We start from the raw sequence: 15,340 nt of genomic DNA, 5'->3' as shown, positions 1-15,340 counted from the left end.
AGTAATAAAGTGTGCATTAGACAGAGAGGGTAAACATAGTCTTACTAAGGTAACAATAGCCGGCCCTGGCCAGGAAATTAAAGTTGGCCAGTTTACAGAACCAAGTAGGATCTAATTGCAGTAAAAATCAAATGTGACCAAATGGTGCAGTCAGTAAATGCATGTTTCATGTCTCAAAGTTATGCTAATGAACTAAGTCCCAAGGTGGTCTTTACATGTCATGGTAAAACAGACACCCTGAACCTTCCATTTATGTTTATTGCTGTCAGGTGGCACACACTCTAAGAAAAATATGAAAGAAAATACAAACTTTAATTCTTTTCTCCCTGAAAAGGGCAGATCAAGTATAAAAGAAGAATCCTGTTGTTTTTATCAAATTCCATTTCTTTAATGAAAAATAGCCAATGGTTTCTCAAACATCTTCTACAGAATCAAAGATAAAATTACTTAAAAATTCAGAGTAGACTTTATGGCCTAGTGCTTTGTAAATTCAGATTCAGCAATATAATGAATCTCCCCAACTCTGACATGGGGTTACCCAAGTTGTTCCATTCATTAATCACGCCCCGAAACCAAGAGCTTCCCTGTATAGTACGAATTCCAAAAGGTAAAGAAATAAATACTAGCATATACCACAGAACACAACGTTGCTAGCTAGGAGAGCAATGTCCACCAGCAAACACAAAATGGTTAGCAACGTCTATCTACGTGACTAAGTTGTTCAGGTTCCACCCAAAATCAGACAGGGTACATTTCCTTTATATCCCTTTGCAGTGCCTAGGAAAACACTAAGCACACAGCAGTTTCTCAGTAAATGATGTGGTCTAATACTTTACTGCTTCATGGGCACTGGAACAACCTTATTGATGAAGATACTGCCACCGTCACCCAGCAAACCACCCAGGTCCTAACAACCCTCTGAGGGACAGGTTAGCCATTCTCATTTTTCAGGTAAGGAAACTGAGGCTCACATGAGGCCCTGTCTTCTCCAAGGTTCTCAAGCTATTAATGGGAGACATAGGTCTGAACCCAGGTCTCCGACTCCAATTTCAATGGTCTTTATCATGTAACTATCACAGAAATAATAAAGAAACTTATAATCCAGGCACTCTGTCATGCTGAAGATTATTACCACTCCAACTAAATTATAAGCTCCATGCTAACAACAATTATACATTGTTTTCCTTTATAAATTTAAAATTGCCAGGGGTGATAGCTTTATGTGTCAACTTGGCTAGGCCACAGTCTCCAGTTATTCAATCAAACACTAACCTTAAGTGTTGCTGTAGAGGTATTTTGTAGATGTGACTAACATCTGCAATCAGTTGACTTTAAGTAAAGGATATTATTCTTCATAATCTGGGTGGGCCTGATCCTATCAGTTGAAAGGTCTTAGGAGCAGACTAAGGTTTCCCTCAGGAAGAAGAAATTCCTCCTGTGGACTGCAGCATCAGCTCCTGCCTGAGAGTTTCCAGCCCGCCCTTCCTGATGGCCTTCCCTGTGAATTTTGGACTTGCTTAGCCAGCCTCCATAACTATGTAAGCCAATTTCTTGTAATAAATTTCTTAATATGGTTAAATTCCTTGGTACAGTTCTGTTTTTCTGGTGGAAACTTGACTGACACATCTAGCCCAGTGGCAGGCACATTATTACACAGGAACAATAAATGTTTGCAGAAATGCCTATCTGAAGTTCATACAATGTAAGCATTGTTTACAAAATTATTTTCATTTAAAGCTTATGCTCCACCATGTCATCAAGATCTCTTTTCAATTAGAAGCATATCTATCTATCTATATCTATATCTATATATAGATATAGATATTTTTTTTAAGGTGCAAACCCATGAATAACACTTGCAATCTGTGAAGAATGCTGCAAACGAGATAGAAGCTTCTGTGCCTTCTGTTACATACTAACTACAGTAATTACAGATCCCCCAGGATTTCCATTCTTTATTTTCATATCAAAGAAATAATCTCTTCTCTAAAAACTAGTGAGCTTAAGTTTTAGAGAATACAAATTTTGCTTCTAAGTTTCCTCAAAATTCCTATTATTCATCAATTGTTCCCTTCTTGGACTCCTAATTTATACAGTATTTTAATTTGTATAGAATTATCAAAATCCAAGGGCTGAGGTGATACTTCGGAGCTGGGACATATACAACTATGCTGTGATACAACCCAACAGAGCAAAAGGATTGACATATCATAAAGGAGATAGACATTTTCCACAGACAAAAATAAGTGTGAGGGGACCAAGTGTGGACAATGGCACATATCTCAGAGCTTTGGAGACTGAATAAAAGAATGGGCATTGCTGCTTCTCAAACTTCTCCACCAAAGTATCCCTAAGTAAACTAAAGGGGTTATAGCCATCCCTCAGAATAAGGATACTCTCCATAACCACCAAACAAAAAATTTCTTTAAAGCATATTGTTTTACATTAACAAATGCAGGTGAGATTTGTTTTCTGTATCCATGTTTGCGCTAGCATTATAATACTCTTTCAAATTCTTTACCATAATGTAAAAATGATGTCCCAAAAGAGCAGCCACAACCTGTACATGTGTGTCCAGCATGGTACCATATAACCTAACCTGGTGGTATTGAATGATCCATTTGAGAAGCACAGATGAATGTACAGCACCCAACACAAGGATTAGTACATAACAGGCCCTCAGTAAAGTGGAGCTATTGTTATTATCATCAATGCTGTTGTTGTTACTGTTATCTCAAACAAGGGATCATGAGACATTGAAAAAAAATACAGAATCCTCCAAGCCGTATGAATATGGTAAGACATCAAGAAAACTTTCAAGGAGCTAAATGGTATGTGGTCAGTAGAGTACAGAAGATATGCACAGAGCATCACCAGATGTAGGGAATTACAGTAAATGCTGTTCTTTGAATTCAGATAACTTTACAAAGCAAAGGTAACTAGGTCCCCCAAGCCTTCACACTGTCCCTCAAACTAAGTCTCTAGTCTCTCAAGGCTACATGGATATGGGTTTATGAGTACTATCAGTGTGGTTGTTTTCCCAGACTCACCTCTTTTTCAGTCAGTTCAGCTTGTAAAGCGTTGACCTTCTCTTTCAGGTCTTTATTCTCTTTTCGGAATGATTCTATCTCTTCAAGTCTTTCCCGATCATCTCTCTCCCGTTGTTCTTTCAAACGCTCAATTATTCTTTCCTGTAAGGCAATTGCCCAAAAAAAGAGTTGAGAACCAATCGGTGTGCATGCCAAGGCATGTTACAAAAGGAAATAAGAAGAAATACACATAAGAAATGTTCTAGAGGAATCAACAAACACAAGATATTCAAAACTGGGTTTGTGAAGAGAAGCTGTGCGTAAGAGTATTTGGAAAAGACAGTCAATAAAGCTTTCAGCTTGTTAATCAAAGTTAATATCATAGGGTTGCAAGGGATCTCAATGTTCAAGTTCATGGTGGTACCAGGAAAATTCCAAGAGCAATTCCAGAAGAGGGAGGTTCAGGCACCAAGACCTAAAGTCTTGCATGGGTAAGGGCAAGAGGTAGAACTAACCTCTTGGATCAACCCTCTTTGCTTGGCTTTCCCATTTGATGTCAAATAACTTTCCTTGATTTCCGAAGACTCTTCTCGCTAGAAAGGGGATCAAAGTGGAGCAGGACCTAGACCCCTCCGGGACTTAGAGCTGGACTCACAGTGAAAACTTGAGACAAAAGAAAGAATAAGCTCCTTATATAAGTGATTTTTCAATGTGTCTGGAGCTGTTTATTTACTTCCACATTTTTTCAGTGGTTTCTTGGCAATCAGTAGAGACTCAAAAACATTGCTAGAATTTGAGCAAAGTTCAAACAGCAGCTTCTTTTACTGAGAAGCTGCTACATGCTAGGCACTGTGACACACCCTTCTCATCTAGTCCTTATCACATCTGTGAGATCTGAACCAGTACCACTGGTAACAGAGTAGTGCAGAGGAAACCCAGTCTCAGAGAGGCCGACTGACTCGTCCAAGGTGATCCAGCTCATAAACAGAAGGCCCACCCTGCCATCCAGGGCTGTCTGAGTCTTAGCCACGCCCAAAAGAACACACTGCCACAAACATACACCTGGAGCCATTCAAGGAGATCTGAGGGTCTGTCTGCCCTTGACTTTTATATTGAAATAAAAACATTACTCTAGTAGACATGTTTTCCAAAAGAGTGAAATCTTACTGATATCAAAATAAGAACCTTTTGGTTTTTTCCTAAGGAATTTTTTTTTAATTTATTTATTTTTGGTTGCGTTGGGTCCTCGTCGCTGCGCGTGGGCCCTCTCCAATTGCGACGAGCAGGGGCCCCTCCTCGTTGTGATGCTCAGGCTTCTCATTGCAGTGGCTTCTCTTGTTGTGGAGCACGGGCTCTAGGCACGGGGGCTTCAGTAGTTGTGGCGCACGGGCTTAGTTGCTCTGCAGCATGTGGAATCTTCCCCAAGGGGCTCGAACCCACGTCCCCTGCACTGGCAGGTGGATTCTTAACCACTGAGCCACCAGGGAAGTCCCAGAACCTTCTTTTTTTAAGGAAAATTCTGCTTGGGTAAAATTTAAGTTAGATTTCTGAAACTTGTTTCAAATTACCTAACACATATTTGAATTTCCTTTTGGATGGTCATGTTAAAAAATGTTGGTGCAACGATTCTTAAGAATATTGCCTTTTATATTCTTACAAGTATATAGTACAAGACGATGCCTGATATATAAGACAACTGTAAAACGGTGTTTAATGTAGAGGGAAGTTAGTTTGAACACTTAGCCTGTGATTTAAGTTCCCCCAGGGGAGCAACTGTTCTACCCCAATGACAATAATTTATGTCTAATGCTTTCAAGGGCAAAAAAAGTACCATTGTTGTTTTGTAATTACTCAAAAACACTTTAAAATGAAGTATATTATTACTATAACAGTGGGGGTAGAAATAGAACAAATGAGTCTATTACATTCCCTATTTTGTTTCTTCTTGATTTCAGTTACTGTCCTATTTTACTCTGTCTGTGCCATTGTAGAGTAGATGATTATGTGATTGACAGAAGAAGGAAATGGCCTCAGTGCACGGTAAGTCTCTCAAGGACTTTTAACAATTTCAGCAACTGAACCCACACCGCCTTTTGCCTGCACTTATTGCAAAAGCCTCACAACTGGTCACCCCGTGAGCAGGCCATCTCCATCCCACCACTTCCACCCCGTGGCTGTTGGAGTGATATTTTTAAAGCCCCAAACTGACCATGTCACATCACTATTTAGAAACCTTCCCAGGAATCACTCTGGCCAGAACATAAACATGCATTTATTCTCACTAGGCACCCTTTGCTTGGTTTTATTGCATGTCCACTCTCTCAGCCTAGCTTTCCAAAAGGCAACAGTCAAATCTTATGAATCTCTTAACCCAGGGCTGGGCAAACTGTCTGGCATACAACAGGCAATTAAAAAGGCTGATGGAAGGAACAAAATTCAAATTAGGGATCATCCTGTCTTCAAAGGAAGGGAAATTAAGTATGCATGTTAACATCCAGAAGGTGTCAGAGTCACTTGGAAATGAGGTTGATTTGCTCTAAGCACTTGTACTATTGACTGGGCATCGATGACAAAGAAAATCAGCAAGCAGTATAATGTTTTTAAGTGTTATTGATGATTCGATACTGCAAAATATTTCTCCGTCAATCACAAAACTAATTTAACTGTCAGCCGCGCAGGGCCAGATGTCAAAAACATGTGTTAAAAGGTCCTAATATGGCATGATCTACTTGATTAACAACCAACTTGCAGAAATTCCAACAATGTGTTCTTGTTTTAGTCTTATTTGCATTGGCAAGTGTTCCTTGTGCACCCATCTGGCTCTGCACAGGTCTAATCTATTTGTGCTTTATCACTGGGTGGGAACTGCACTGTGGTGGCCTCCAGCTCTGCTATCTGGCTTTCTCAACTGCTTATCTGCTACGTGGCCACAGCAAGGCTTGGCGAGACCAGCTTTATAAATACTGCGGGTTCCTTGAGCTTCTGTGTGTGATTCCTAGAGCTAAGTCATACTCAGTCTTAACTCACCAAGCAGCATTATTTATTTATTTATTTTTACACACTCTGGATATTTGAATAAGTTCCCGGACATTAAAAGGAATAACACACTCCCTGGGATGTAATAATCCAAGTGAAATGGTGAATAGTGCCTAATGGGTTCTATTCATCAGCCAAAGGACAGTAAATAATTAAATGCTCTCATAAGTACACGATTTTTTTTTCCACAATTTTTAATTAATCATTTTCTTTTTTGTCCCATGTCTTGTTGCAGAGGATCTGTCCACTTACATGTGGATAAAAATGGAACTGGTGAGGGGAAGGCTATTAAAAGAGATTGCATTGTCAAACACACAAAGAACAGAACATTTAAATTTTAGTCCCATTCCATCACCCATGAGCTGAGTGGCCTTGGGGAGGCAATAAAGTCCCAGCTAAGGGCTAACTTAGAGAGAGCAGAAGTGGCTTCCCAGAGTGCTGGGGTGAGAAGTTAACTGGTGCCACGGGTGATTAATGATGTCCGCCCAGGGCCCAGAGATGAGGAACAGTGCTGCACATGTCCCAGATTTTCATTTCTGGGCATGTCATTTTACCTCACTGAGCCCACTTCCCATGTTTAAAATGAAAGAGCATGGATTTACTGTTCCTCAAAGTGTGGTCTTCCAAACACTTGCATCAGAATCACTGGGCATGCTTGTTAAAAATCAAAGATTCCCCAGAGCAGAGCCCACAGCAGAGCACTGAATCAGAATCACTAGGAAATGGGATCCAGGAAACTGTATTTTAAGACACTCTCTAGATGATAAGATTATTTTTAGATACATACAGAAGTCTGATACCCACTGGAATAAATACTTAAAATTAATCTACTATTCTTTGTCCCATGATAGAAAACTTTGCCAGTTCCTATCCAACGTTTTTGTCTGTGTTTTTCAAATACACTAATGCTCTGATTTTTGGCACCTTTTGAAAATTCTCTGTTTGCTTTTATTCTTCATCAGGTGAAAGGCTAAAAATCAGATGCAAACAGGGTTTAGAAACTAACAGCTCATGGGCCACAGCTGGTCCAAAGAGCTATTTTGTTTGGCTTGAGCATCATATTATAAAATCTGAACTTGAATATTTTGAGGTAAGTCAAAGACTGCTCCATCACCAGCAGTCCCTACTGCTTAACACCAAACCCACTTCCCTCATTTCTGCTCCCTGCATGGCCCTTCATGGCATCCAAGTTCTCAACTGCCCATCTATGGTCCAGCACAGATTTCACATGCCTGAGATTGTGGATCAGCAAACTGAATAATTATTGTCAAGGTAATTCCAAAAGATAATGGAATTTAGAGGTCAGCTAGTTTAAATGCACATTTTGAAGATGTTACTGAGATGCCCTGAGAGGAGAAGAGGCTTGCCCCACGTGATGCAGTTATCAAGTAGTGGGGACAGTTTGATGGGGCCAGACTCCCACAGACCTCAGCTTTCCTTCCTGAACATCTCCTGAGTCTCAAAAGAAGTACTTAAGTAAAGGGAGTAGTTTCAGGTATGAGAACTGTTTTGGGATTTAAACTAGAATAAATCAATTCTTAGCAGGGGGGAAAAGGATAAAATGCTGCCAAGAATATGTGATATGGCGCTTCCCTGGTGGCGCAGTGGTTGAGAGTCCGCCTGCCGATGCAGGGGACGCGGGTTTGTGCCCCGGTCCGGGAAGATCCCACATGCCGCGGAGCGGCTGGGCCCGTGAGTCATGGCCGCTGGGCCTGCGCGTCCGGAGTCTGTGCTCCGCAGCGGGAGAGGCCACAGCAGTGAGAGGCCTGCATACCGCAAAAAAAAAAAAAGAATACATGATATGGAAAAGTATATGGGATAAGTTTATTTCTGTACATTTGGAGAAAGAAATCAAGGGTACAAGTGGACTGACATCATATCACTCAAAAACTGCAAAAGGGATACATGATTATTAATAGTTTTTGAAACAACATTCCTTTATTCAAATTTTACAAACAAAATTACTACAAGAAAGTTTTGAGGGACTTCCCTGATGGGGCAGTGGATAAGAATCCACCTGCCAATGCAGGGGACACAGGTTTGAGCCCTGGTTCAAGAAGATCCCACATGCTGTGGAGCAACTAAGCCCGTGCTCCACAACTATCGAGCCTGTGCTCTAGAGCCCACAAGTCACAACTACCGAGCCCGCATGCCACAACTACTGAGCCCACATGCCACAACTACTGAAGCCCGCATGCCTAGAACCCATGCTCTGCAACAAGAGAAGCCACCGCAGGGAGAAGCCCGCACACTGCAACAAAGAGTAGCCCCTGCTCGCCACAACTAGAGAAAGCCCGTGCGCAACAACGAAGACCCAGCACAGCCAAAAAAAACCCAAACATTTGATACTAAATTCTTGAAAATAGTAAAAAGAATATTTTTCCTGAAAAACCATCTTATTTATTCTTATGTTTCCACATAAAATCTTGTCTCGTATTTATAATTTAATGTTAAAGTTATAATCTTGTAATTTTAATAGGAACATTAAGACTATCTAGGCATAGAATTATGGCTCCTTTTTTTACCTTCTCTATTTTTAGCATAGACAAGTGGTTCTTAGACTAGCGTATGTATCACAATGACCTAGGGAGCTTGCCAAAGTGCAGACTTCGAGGCACTACTCAAGGTTCTGTTTCAGTAGATATACATGGGGCCTAATAATTATATTTTCAACAGACTCCTCCTGGTGATTCTGAAGTAGAGGTCAGAGAAGCCTTCTTTAAGATTCACTGACTTGTGGAACCAGTGGGCTATTTAATCTAATTCTCCCATCCTACAAATGGGAAATTTGAGGCCCTGGGAGAGAGAGTTATTTGTCAAGGTCACCCAGTTAGTGGCAGAGCTAAGACTGAGCACACTACACATACTCTGCACAGTATGAGTCCTACAGAAGTGCCCAGAGAATGAATGAACTAACTTAACTAGAATGAAATGGGCTAGAAATCATTTTAGAAATCGGTAAACATCAGGATGACCTATTTGCCTAATAGATTTTGTTCATTCTTTTAATCAAAGTAATCCTTTTAAATGTCAGTCAGAACAAAACCCTCCAAATGGCTTCCTACCCCCTTTGGAGTGAAAGTCAAAATTTTTCATCCTTTCTCACAGGGGCTTCAAGGGATACTCTTCCCCCCTCCCCCTCCCACTCTGCACTTGCTCTCCCCTCCAATACATTCTCCCTCCAGAAGTGCTCATGGCTCATCCCTCACTTTCCCTTCTCAGTAAGACCCTCTACCTGGCCATTTCACCCCAGCACTCCCTGTACCCTCTTCTTGCTTTCTTCTATGGAAATTATTACCCTCTGAAGTCCCATGTGTTTTACTTACTTAATTATTGCCTGTGTCTCCTCAGTCCCATTAGAATCTAACCTCCACAAGAGCTAGGATTTTCACCCATTCTCTTCTCTACTGGACCCCCAGTCCCCACAGCAGTGCCTGTCATATGGTGGCGACTCACTCAATCAACACCCACTGAGCACTCCCCCATGCAGGTACTGTGCTAGGCACTGGGGGAAGGTAAGCTAACACACACAAATAACACACATATACGGGTATGTTGCTCAGGCTTGGAGTCCAGCAGAGAAGACCAATTAATCACATTAAAACAGATAAATGAACAATTAAGATTGTGACAAGAGCTCTGGGAAATTCACGGTGTTCATGAGAACATAAGAGAGGATTTTACCTAGGAGGCTTCCCTGAGAAAATGACTGATAATAATAATAAGAGCTACAACTTATTATGCCTGTTATTCTCAACACTTTCCATATATTAATGCATCTTCTCCTCAACATATTCCACTAAAGTAGGTACTATTATTATCCTCTTTTACAAATGATAAAACTGAGAAAGCGAGGGGTTAAGTAACTTGCCCAAAGTAGTGTCAGACCTAGGATTTGAACCCAAGCAGTCTGACTCCCATGTCCACATTCTTGACTACTGTGCAATACAGCTTCTCAGGAAGCTGAGCTCTCTGAAGAAGAGAAATAAAGTCTGCAGAGAGTAAAGAACATTCTAGGCTCAGTAATAGCATGTGCAAAGTGTCTGAGGCAGGAGGGAACAATGGTGCACTTAAAAACCTAGAAGGCCGCGGCTTCCCTGGTGACACAGTGGTTGAGAATCCGCCTGCCAATGCAAGGGGCATGGGTTCAAGCCCTAGTCCTGGAAGATCCCACATGCTGCAGAGCAACTAAGCCCGTGCGCCACAGCTACTGAGCCTGCGCTCTAGAGCCTGCAAGCCACAACTACTGAGCCCACATGCCCCAACTACTGAGCCCACATGCCCCAACTACTGAAGCCCGCACACCTAGGGCCCATGCTCTGCAACAAGAAAAGCCACTGCAATGAGAAGCCTGAGCACGGCAGCAAAGAGTAGCCCCAGCTCGCCGCAACTAGAGAAAGCCCGCGTGCAGCAACGAAGACCCAATACAGCCAAAAATAAAAATAAATAAATTAAAAAAGAAATCTAGAAGGCCAGTATGCCTAGAGCACAAAGAATGAGGGAAGAGAGATGGGGGATGAGGCTGGAAAAGGAGGAAGGAAGGAAAGATGGGAGGAAGGGAGGGAGGGAGGGAGGGAGGGAGGGAGGGAGGGAGGGAGGGAGAGGGGGGAGGGAAGAAGAGGGGAGGGGAGGGGAGGGGAGGGAAGTGAGGCAGGCAGAGAAGTGGCTGGTCAGGTAAGAGCCAAAGCAGATGAAGGGTCGGACCCTATGGGTGAGGTTAAAGATTTCAGTCTTTATCATCCTAAAAACAATGACAAGGTAGTGAAGGTTTTTAATCAGGGCCAAGGGTGATGTGACCAGGTATGCATTTCAAAAAGACACCCTTGGCTTCAGCGTGCCAAGTCTACTGCGAAGGGCGAGCACGGGAGTGGGAGGCCCAGCTGGGACTAGGCTTAGTGCGGATGCATGGAGAAAAACAAGCTCACTGAAATGCATTTGGATCGTTTCCTCCCAACCATGTTTCCCTAAATCCTGATACCCCCGCTAATTTTTAGTCCAAGCTTACCTTCTCTGACAAAGCCTCCTCAAGCGTTGCCAGTGCAGTATCCGTATTACTGGAATCAGTCTGCAAGGACTTGACTCTGTCTTTCAGATTGGTCAGTTGCTTGTCTTTATCCTTAAGTTGTTCTTGCAAGTTTTCAATCTGAAAGTAAAGATCACCATATTTAATGCACATTTTATTACATATTCAGTGCCAAGGTCCCTGAAGTGGACCTATCTAAAAAGAAAAATTAAAAAGGACCCAAGATTATGGAAATTGTCAGTATTATGAAGTTACACTTTGACTCAGAATCAAGGCCATTTTGAAGAGACCTTCTTTCTTCCATGTAATTCAACTTCGTGTTTAAATGGCAATACAGACGAGCAGAATATCTCCCTCCATGCAAATGCAAGCCCTTCAGACATGTAAGCACTATTATTTCTATCTATTTCTACCTCTTTCACCAGCCCTTTAAGTCTCAAGTCCATAAACCTAATCTTGGTGCAGTGAATCAGAGAAACACATATTCAGGATTACTTTATTCAGTGAACAGACACGTACTGGGTGCTCATTCTGCACTGAGCACCATATCAGTATAAGGCAGAACCTATGTAGTCATTCACTCACTCCTTTATTCAGTATTAAACTTTGTGATATGCCAAATGTTGTCAAGTGGCTGTTTCAAGTAACCACATGAAAAGCCAAGTAGGTTATCACCAGTAGACTGTTAATGGGAAGAACCTGTGATATAAATCAAATGTAACAAGTACTAAACACTCCATCTGGCAAATAAGTCATGTGTTGGCAACCAACCAGCCGCTTTTATCCACTATCTGCAGCCTGAAATAAACACACCAAATAGCCGATTATAACGCCTGCCCAGGAGCAACAGCAAGGACCTTCTCTTGGGCATTGCGTACATTATCATTCATGTTTTTATTCTCTGCTTTCAAACCATGTATTTCTTATCTAAGGATTAAAAAAAAGTCCCACTGTACAAACAATTTATTCATATTAAGGGTTTTAAATTGACAAGGAAAAAAAGCAGTACAACTCTAAGATAAGTCCATTCAAAATATTTGTATTCTGCACCCAGGCTTTCTCAGGAAATCATTCCAAATGCATGTTTCACAATGTGTGACTCAAACAAATTTGGAGATGACTCGATTCACGTAGCATGAATCTGGAATGGCAATACAAATAATGACAAGAGTAGAAGCAATAATGAGAAGGAGGAGGGTTGACAGTGGAGGTGGCAGCAGTAGCAGCATCAAAATAGCTCTGAACGCAAAGATGCTGACCCTTAATCTGAGGACAGAGGACGTGGCTAATTTTTCCAATGATTAAAATAGATGTGGCCTAATGGAGATGGACATTTCCTCCTTCCATTCTTCCCACCTTCCTTTGTGACTTCTTTCTTTTATTTTTCCCTTTCTCCTCCCCCTTACTTCTTCTCCTTCCTTTTTTTGCCAATGTATTTTTTAATAAGACATGTTTTCTGCCTTGAGACAGACATCCTGGTTTGGGGAAATAATTAACCTTCTCCTTCATCAAAATGCATTGTATTCCTATTCAGCTACCACTGTAAGAATTCAGTGTCCCTCCATGCAAAACACAGGAACTCAAAAGGTATAATCATCTGCACTCAGAACAAAGGCTCCCTCCATTCCAGACAAGTGTTCATGGGGTTACACAATACAATAAGCAAATATATGAGTGAGCAAAAATATGGATGGTTACATATCAGAATGTAGTCATTATACAGAAGAAGCCAGCAGCTGAGAGGACTGACTCTTGAGAGAGTGTGTGTTATTATTTTGAGTACACTCACACCCACATTTGTGTACACACGTGTGCAAATCCATGGTGGCTCCAAGCAAACTGATTAAGTTCCCCGTGTTCACCCTGGGAGAGAGTGCCCTGGACAGAAGAAAGGGGACTTTCTCTCAGGGCATCAGCCCTGGTGTAGTGGCATCACTGATTTCAAGGGACTTCGGGCGCTGCAAACAGAGGCTAAAGAAGACTGCTGTGAGACTCCCTGGGGCCTCCTCAGTTACTGGGGAGATTAAGGCTGTTGAGGGTCAGTGGTCCAAGGAATACTCAGGTAGGCGATAAGAGCTGGAGAACTGTGGGCTGGTGAGACACAGGAGTGACATAGCTATTATCTCACATCTAAGAACTCAGCAGAAGAGCCAATTATACCACAGACAAGATTGAAAAACAGAGCTGGAACTGGAGACATTTATAGAGGTAGGGATACACCACTTTAAAAACGTTGCACAAAGATCACCAAGAATGATTCTTAATAAAGACAAGGTACAGACCAGGGTGGGGAATATATAGCCTCTTGTGTAAATAAAAAATAAGCCTATAAATAGATACATATACACAGCTATTAATATAAAATTTTTTTCTGGAGAAAAAATTCACAAGAAATTTTAATAGTGTTTAACTTTGGGGGAAAGGGTCTAGGGTACAAAACTGTGGAAGAGGCCTTCTGTTTCTCCTTTTTGAACATTTCTGTAGTTCTCTGCTTGAATTTTCTAACCATGTGGGTTTTATTCATTTTTAATTCAACCAAGATTATCTGGTTGGTAAAATTATGGGTAATTTTTAGTTTATATTTGTATATAAAAATTTAAACCATTATGCAAGTATTTAAAATCATGTTTGCATACAATTGATAACTAAGTAGAAATCGGAGAATGAGAAGGAAAAAGAGTAGAATGTAAAATCATATGATATTTCTTTGTAAAAAGAGAAAATTCTAGCATAGAACAACAACAAAATATATATATGGAACTCACTAAAGTATTATTTGGCAGTGGTATGATGATTTTACTTTTCTTCTTTATACTTTACTGCATCTGCCAGCTTGTTCTCCTTGAACATAACAGACAGAATAAAAGATATTTAAGACTGACTACAAAATATAAGAATGGTTCTTTAAATGTGTTTTGAACAGTAAGTTTGTGCTTTTTAAAAGGACTCATTGTAAGAGGAAATATTCCTTTCTTACTCCAAGGAGGACTCAATTCTTAAAATTTTAAATTTAGGAGACTGGGGCAAATGTAAAATTCTGTAACTTTTAAAAAATTATTTTGCAGCTTTCTAATGTTTGTAAATTATTAACAACATTTACAAGAAAAAAAGTAGAAACTTTTCTTCAAAGGGTGAGGTTGTACTAGGTTGAAATAGCAGGCAATGAAAAATAAGCAAATTGAAAACCAGGGTTTAGGATTGGGGATGGAAAATGAAGATTTTGTGAGAAATTCCACATGCTGCAAAAAACTGAATCCACCTAAGCAACATAGTCAACTCACTGGTCACTGTGACTTGATAAAATAAGAGATGGGCCTGAGCAGAACAGGGCTAGAGATGGACCTGAGCACAGGGCTGTCCTTGCCTTTGAACTAAGCTGCCTTTTCATCACAGCTAAGGAGACTCAGAAGGAGCCAGTTTTGCTGAAGTGGTACCTGCACCTCTCAGAGCAGACCACTGGAGAGGGGGCAGGGGGCAGGGAAAGCTCAGGCCCTGGAGGTCACCAGGCTGCCCTAATCCTAACGGCTTCAGACTGACTTCTGAAGCTCCAGGCCTGCCCAGCCTGGGAAGGGGCAATGCCCAGAGGGAGTTGTTTAGTGAGTTTTCACACAAATGCAGCCCTCAGTGGGAGAGCTGTCACTGACTGAACAGCAGCAGCCTCCTTTACTCCACATCTGCTCCCCTCCCATCTGGTCTCCAAAACTGCAGCACAAGTATCCTTCCTATAATGCAGATCTGACTGAATGACTTCTTTTCTTAGAACTCTTCAACTGCTCCCCCATTGCCTCCAGATAAAGCCCAAACTCCCTGACATCATACATGAGGCCCTTCACAGGAAGGCTCACCTGGTCCTCCACTATCCCCAGCCTCACCCCAGCCTTGCCAAACCACTCCTGCTATCTCCCAGGACCAGGCTTTCTCATAGCCTCTCCATCTTTGCCTATTCGTTTCTTCTGCTTGGGAGATTCTTCTCATCCCAATTTTTTACCCTAGTCCTACTCAAATATTTAGATATCAACATATTCCTCACTTCCTCCAGGAAGCCTTCTCTGTCCACAACACCCACTCTGGCCCAGGCTAAGTCTCCTACTTTTCACACACTTTTAAAATCACCTCTTTACTTGTCTCTTTACAATGTGGCTGTGAGTTCCATTAAGACAAGAATTCTGTCATACTCACTGTTGTATTTCTGGCCACAGCAACCAACTGTGTTGGCAATATCACATATTCACTTATTAAATGAATGAAAGAA

General features: G+C 41.4%; 1 protein-coding gene across 5 annotated transcripts in view; it reads right to left on the bottom strand.

Annotated features, from left to right (window-relative positions):
- ERC2 (ELKS/RAB6-interacting/CAST family member 2) overlaps nt 1–15,340 on the bottom strand; it is a 962,057-nt gene that overhangs the window by 525,069 nt on the left and 421,648 nt on the right. For all 5 annotated transcript variants that reach the window (XR_004482334.2, XR_007479446.1, XR_004482336.2 and 2 more), the window contains exons 8-9: nt 11,071–11,208; nt 3,051–3,191 (exon numbers count right to left, since the gene is read on the bottom strand). Coding sequence is in view for 1 of the 5 variants with exons in the window: in XM_049715281.1 (XP_049571238.1) it covers nt 3,051–3,191; nt 11,071–11,208 (279 nt within the window). In the remaining 4 variants the exon portion in view is untranslated. The remainder of the gene's footprint in view (nt 1–3,050; nt 3,192–11,070; nt 11,209–15,340) is intronic.

This window comes from Orcinus orca, chromosome 10 (assembly GCF_937001465.1).
Source record: "Orcinus orca chromosome 10, mOrcOrc1.1, whole genome shotgun sequence".
Taxonomy (NCBI): domain Eukaryota; kingdom Metazoa; phylum Chordata; class Mammalia; order Artiodactyla; family Delphinidae; genus Orcinus; species Orcinus orca.
The sequence above is the reverse complement of the archived record's forward strand: the minus strand, read 5'-3'. Positions and strand labels throughout refer to the sequence as shown.